Source organism: Ciconia boyciana, chromosome 2 (genome assembly GCF_034638445.1).
Source record: "Ciconia boyciana chromosome 2, ASM3463844v1, whole genome shotgun sequence".
Classification (NCBI taxonomy): domain Eukaryota; kingdom Metazoa; phylum Chordata; class Aves; order Ciconiiformes; family Ciconiidae; genus Ciconia; species Ciconia boyciana.
Window position 1 is genome coordinate 14,834,408 of NC_132935.1, and position 6,205 is coordinate 14,840,612.

The 6,205-nt window shown below is 52.5% G+C and overlaps 1 protein-coding gene across 4 annotated transcripts in view; it reads right to left on the reverse strand.

Moving 5' to 3' along the window:
• DEPTOR (DEP domain containing MTOR interacting protein) overlaps window positions 1-3,954 on the reverse strand; it is a 76,119-nt gene extending 72,165 nt beyond the window's left edge. Inside the window, exons 1-2 of one of the 4 annotated variants that reach the window (XM_072851971.1) lie at window positions 3,702-3,950; window positions 3,396-3,491 (exon numbers count right to left, since the gene is read on the reverse strand). In XM_072851971.1, the coding sequence (XP_072708072.1) occupies window positions 3,396-3,481 (86 nt within the window). In that variant the 5' untranslated portion in view covers window positions 3,482-3,491; window positions 3,702-3,950. Of the gene's footprint in view, window positions 1-3,395 lie in introns of all 4 variants that reach the window. The other 3 variants (XR_012040754.1, XM_072851973.1, XM_072851970.1) reach the window with 3 other exon arrangements.
• Between the last annotated feature and the right edge of the window lie 2,251 nt (window positions 3,955-6,205).

Here is a 6,205-nt window from a genome sequence, read left to right on the forward strand (position 1 = left end):
GGTGTCTGGAGAGCCCGCAGCTGGATCATGCCCATCCCAGCTCTCACCTTGCTCTTCCTACTCTTCTGCATGGCAGCGAGAAGCTGCCAAAGGTCTGTCCTGAAGTGCCACACTGCTGAGATCTTCTGTTTTGTTTCATGCCTGCCAGCTTGATAATTAAAAGGCCTATCAAGAACCAAACTTCAGAAGTCCTCCCTTTAAAAAATATGTTCCCATTAACCAAAAGTAAGAGTTAGTTAGGTATTCGGTCAGCCAGCTACTAGGGTTAGAGCCAGAGGACACTACTGGATGTAAAAACCTACCATGTTACTAAAATATAGCTCAAGGTCCTGTTTCTTTTTCCATAAGTCACACCACCTATGGACCAGGATTTACATCACGGCCTCATCTCCCACAAACTGCTCATGACTGAGGCTGGTGGGTGCAAGCCCAGTGCCACCATGTGCCAGCAGCCAGCTCCCCGGGCGCCAGCAGGCACAGCACACACCGGGACAGAGGCTCCTGACCTTGCAAAGGAGAAACACAGATCACAACCAACCGAGGGACAGTAACAAGGAGATGGAAAAAAATCTTTGGCCTCTTCCTCTCCCTCTCCTAGCTGGTGTGCAGTTGCTTGGGGAGGGGAAGGGGGCACAGGCCTTCCATCCCCACCACCGGCACCGCCAGTGCGCAAAGCCAGGCTCACCAAGGCACTGCTCAGATGACTTCAGCCCTCACTGCATGAGGAGGTCCCTGCCACAGAGGGACAGATGTGCAACAAACAGGCCACAGGAATGGGGGCTATGAGGCAATGCGTGAGGCTGGGGCGAGACGGGCAATAGGAACTTCGTAAGGAATTTAAATCAAGCAGCTCCCACAAGTATTTGAGTTTAGACACACGTGCTGTTCAGTCTAGTACAAGAGTGCTTTAAATACCTACATTTGGTTGGTTTTGTGTAAACAACACCACGCTCACAGTTTCATTTTACACTTTTACTCCTAAGTTATGTGTTCAACTTGCAGTCTGCAACACTTGCTCACAGGCACTTTCACCCAAATACACCCATAATCACCTGTCTGGCTGCATCATCCCGCTGAGGGCTTATCTTGCATTTGTAAGCACCACTAAGAATAGAGTACAGTATGTTTCCTTGAGTGCATGTGTCTGCTGGTTTTCTATCATCTGTTTGCCTGCCCCAAAGGCTGCTGAGATAGCCTGTCTTTGATCCTGAAACCCCTCCATGTTTTAATTTAGCCTTAACAATTATACACTTATCTTGGACAGGAAAAGGGGAACTTTAAATGCAGGGTTGGCTAAACCTTGTCTACCGGCCAGTTTTCTATCACATATTTTGTGGCTTTTATTGTCTGGAAAACTGAAGAAAACTAACTCTTCACGTAGAGTACCCCGACAGAGAAACAGAACAAAGCTAACAAAAAAATGGGGGAAGAGAGACAATTTTGGGTGCAGTTTCCCAAGATGGTTCCAGCTGACCCAACAGGTTACTGCTGCCAAAATGGGAGATCTTGCTTCTTCTCCACCACCTCCTCTTCTTGCTCCTGGCTCCACATTCCCACCACCTATCTTCTGTGGGTTCTGGCAGTCAGCAGATCAGAAAACTAACCTACCCGCTGGATCGCCACATTGGATCTGCTCCTCAAAAGTGCAAGAAGTACACGAGCAGGCACGGGGGAGGAGGTGGGACTACACAGCCTGGAGTGGGGAGTAGGAACAGGGCCGGGGGAGAGCAGCTCTCCCCGTTCAGCAGGAGCTAGACATTATGCAGGCTGAGTTTTTCATGAAACCACAGTCCAAGGAGACCTAGGCCACATCCTACAGATTTGCAAAGGAATGTCCATAGGTAACTTCACGGGATGGGGAATAATTATTTTGTGTCTGTAGATCATCCTGCCTGAAAATAGCACCATGTTTCATTACCTTAGTAAGTAAGATGACAAATGCCATCCTTGATTGTGAGACTAATGAGCTGGTTCTAGGAGCCAGATTTGTTGAAGTCTCCTCAGTCTTCTTAGGTAAAGATTGCAAAGCTTGTGCTTTTACATTTAACTATGCAGTATACAGAAAGCCTTAATGTGATCTCAATAGAAATATTGTATTAGCCTTGAATCTTCAACTTCTAGTGAGATAAATTAGGAACAGCAGGATTCTTACCAGGGACTTGGATGAACACCTCAGCACTAAGTCCACCATGCAGAACATGCATGCCAGTGCACCCTGTCACCCTTGGTTTCACTTCAGGCTACTTTGAAGAGGAATCTCAAGCTTGGAGCAGGCACTGGTGTGTACTGGAGCCAGACCACTAAAACAACGTTTACTGCCCAAACACGGATATCACTGGTGTGCATCACAAGGTGTCAATGGTCCTTACCATGTGAATGCGACCAGTAGCAATGTCAGTGTCTGTACTAGCAGCAATGACGGCACCTCCCAAATCAAGCAACATTTGTACCATTTTGTGGTGTTCGTCTGGCATTTGAGTAAAAAGTTCAAAGAAAATTCAAGCAAAAACTGCAGGGAAAATATTTTTACAATCTCTTTCTAGTTACACATATAACACACCATAATAATAGGATTTTTCTTCCGGAATCACAAGACGTTCCACCAACAAACCAAAAGCTTTAAAATTTATTTTTCTGCTCTGTAGCGTATGGGTACAGATGGCACACTAAATACATCGCAGAAATTAAAAATTAACTGAGTCAGGCATTTTTGTTAACGGTTTCTGTGCTGCACACAACTCCAGACACATAGCACTGTTAATTACTGCTGGTGCTGACAGTAGGGATCCCCTTCCATCTGCTGGGACCAGCTGATGCAAAATAAAACCAAGCCCTTAGCCCAAGGAGCACCTCTGCAGGGTCACCGCCCGGCACGGCGGCCCAGGCCGGAGGGCGCACGGAGTTTGTGCGGGAGCAGGTTCCCTGCGCTCTGCTTATTTCTGGCTGGAGTGCTCAAACACTATTGCTTAAGGTTTGGTTGGGGTTTTTTTTTAATCTTTAAAGATGCAACTCTCCTTCTGCATCGCCTGATCCCGTCAGGGGTCCAGCAGCCTCTCCCCCAGACGCCTCCGAGCCCACGCAGGGGAGCAAAGGCGCCCGGGGCAGGAGACCCCCGAGGCGGTGACTTACCTCCCCGGGCTCGCAGCGCCGGCTGCTATCTCCCCTCCTCCTCCTCCTCCTCCTCCTCCTCCTTCACGTCCTCCTCCTCGCTGCGGAGAGCGGGGCCGGAGCCCGGGGACGCGCTGGAAGCAGGGCAGGTGCTCCGGTGCAAGGGAAAGCCCGAGGGGACAGACCCTCGCCCTCCGCCCCGCAGATCCCCCTCCCGCCTTCAGGGGGGCTGCTGCGGACCCCCGGCTACGTGGCCCCGGCAAAGCGGGGGGGAAGGCACCGCTTACCGGAGCTGCTCGCCGGTGAGCAGGACCTCGGCCATGTGCTCCAGCTCCGCCGCTTTCTGCTGCATGCTGCTCATGCCCTCCTCCATCGCCGCCGGCCTGCGGGCACAGCACCGCCGGCTGAGGGGCACCGCCGGCTGAGGGGCACCGCCGGCTGAGGGGCACCGCGGACCCGCCGCCCGCCGCCCCCCGGCCGCGCTGCCCCCGCTGGCAGCTCCGCGGGGCGCCTCCCGCCCGGCCCCGGCGGCTCGGAGCTCGTCGCCGGGGGTGGGGGGCCAGCGGCAGCCTCCCCCCGCCGCTGCGGCTCACCTGAGCGGGGCAGGTCACTTTTCCCCTCGGCAGGCTCGGATCCCCCCCCCCCGCTTCCCGTGTTATTGTGTCACAGGCAGGCGGAGAAACACATGGCTGCAGCCGCCGCAGCCGCAGCCGGGCTCGCCGAGGCAGCAGCGTCCCCCCCCGGCTGTCACACGGCAGGGTCGGCGCTGCCGGCCCCCGCGGGAAGGGGCCGGCTCCCGCCGGGAGCTGCGAGCCAAGCGGCTGCCGCCGCCTCGGCTCCCCGCCGGCACCGCTCCGGCGAGGGCAGCTCCGCCGCTGCCCTCCCCGCCTGCCCCGGCGTGGGGAGAGGGGGGAGAGGGGGCAGAAGGCGGCCGCGCAGGGAGGAACGCTGCGCTCCCCTCCCGTGACTGCCTCCCCGCGGGTGCAAAGTCCCCGCGGGCTCCCTTCGGTTCGGGCTGAACGCAGAAGTGCGCTCGGGAGAAGCGGGGCCGGCGGCGCGGGTGGGCGCGGGGCTGCCGGCGCTGCTGAGCGGCTGCTGCCGCCCGCTCGGGTAGCGCCCGCTGTGCCCTGGCAGCCATCCTCAGCGACACCGGGGGGGGCAGAGACGGAGCTATTGGTCCGGATCTTCACCCTCAAAACCTGCTGCTGCTGTCCCACCGCCCTGATCTCTGCTGGTCTGCTACCCAGGGGTTGCTTTCAGGCATTGGTCCCCTGCCCACCTCACCTCTCTGTCTCCAGGCGACAGCGGATGCAGAATTCCTGAGAGGGCAGAGGAGCATTTCTCTCAGCATTTAGTCTTGGCAATGGGAAGTAAAGTGCAAGGTCATGAGCACTGTTTGTCAACATTTTTGATGGGAAAAAAACCCCCAGCCTTTTTTAAAGAAAGTCCCGGAGGCATCTTCTGCAGTGGTCCAACCATGGCTTTCACTTACAAACACGTGCAATTAAGATACACCTTGATTGCCTACTCATTGCCTTTGTTTCTGCCTGCAGATACTCTGTGTGCATGGAAACTGCATATGAGTAAGTGTTTGCAATATTGTCATCAATTCGGGACCAAGATGACAGTTTCAGAACCAAGAGAAGAACTAAGAGGGAATCAAGTGAACCTAGTAGTAACCAGGCTGCAGACAACGGGAAAGAGGTGGTTTGTTGCATGGCCCATAGTAGGCTTGCGGTATTTTCTAGCAAAGGAAGCTCTGGATGTAAAAGAACGGACTTGGAGTCAAGGAAAAAATGGACAAGTACTTGGAAAAGAAACCTACAGAGGGTTACTAAGCAGACAGCAGCCACATCCAGCTCAGGAAATTCTCTGTTCTAAAAACTATTTCAATCCAGTATAGTCGTTTTAATGAGCACCTTTGCAGGTCTCAAAGAGCACTAGAGATCCGTGGATGGCAAAGGGAGAAAAACAGAATCTGCCTTCATTTCATTCGTGGAATGGGGCAGGGAGAGAGGGCGCCTTAGGACTGTAAACACTACAGCTTGAGCTTGCTTGCAGTAAATTTGGAAGACATGCATTTAATCTGAATACTTGCAAACACCCTCTAATTCCACTCATACTGCAAACATACAAAGTACAGATTCACAGAGCTGGAAACAAAAAGGGAATTGAAACAACCATCTCATCTGACCTTATCTTTAGGACAAAGAATTTACACAGTAATTTTTATCGAGCACTTTATCACATGACTGAAGGAAAGACAATTTCAAGATAATGTTATTGTACACTGCAGACCATTTCTGGGTAAGCCCTCGGCTCCATCACCTGGGTTTGGCTGACTCAGCTGTTCACCACTGCTAAAAGGGGATACACCGTTCCTCTCAGCTCCAGTGGCACAATCTCCCATGTGTCTTATGCTAGTTTCCCCACTTTTAGGACCTCTGCTTGCTGCAGTTCAATTCACTGAACAGGCAGAAGAGTACCAGAAAGTGGAGAGTTTCTTCTGGGCTAGTGAGCAGAGCTGTGCAGGTAGCTGTGGGGTCCAACAAGCACCAGAGCAGGCACTGAGGTGGAGTGGGCCTGGGCAGCTTGGAGCTGGAACAAAAGAGGAAGAAGAGGGAGAGGAAAAGGGGGAAGCGGCCGTCTTTGGGCAGTGACAAGCTATCGTCTTGACTCAGGGTGCTTGTGGAACTGCAGCCTGAAATGCATATCTTTCCTTGCATAGTCTTGCAACTTGGAAAATGCAGGCCAGTGCAATTTCCTGTACTGAATTATTTAATGATTGTACATGGCCATATTTGCCTTTGCACACTGACATCCCTTTTTTAATTTGCTCCACATGTTCACACTGAAATTTCTTACAGTTACAGTGCACCTAAGAGGGGGGAACTGGGTATCAGTCACTCCAAGCCTGCTGTCACCCAAAAATGGTGAATTAACGTAACCCCAAAGGGTCACGTTTCAGCCAAAAGCCAGTAATGAGCTACATAAAATAACCTGTTTAGATGTTTGTAGCTTGTTTGTTTTTAATGTACAGACTGTTATAGAACATAAGGTCTAGCAAAAGATTAAATTGTCTTGACCCTTCCTCCCA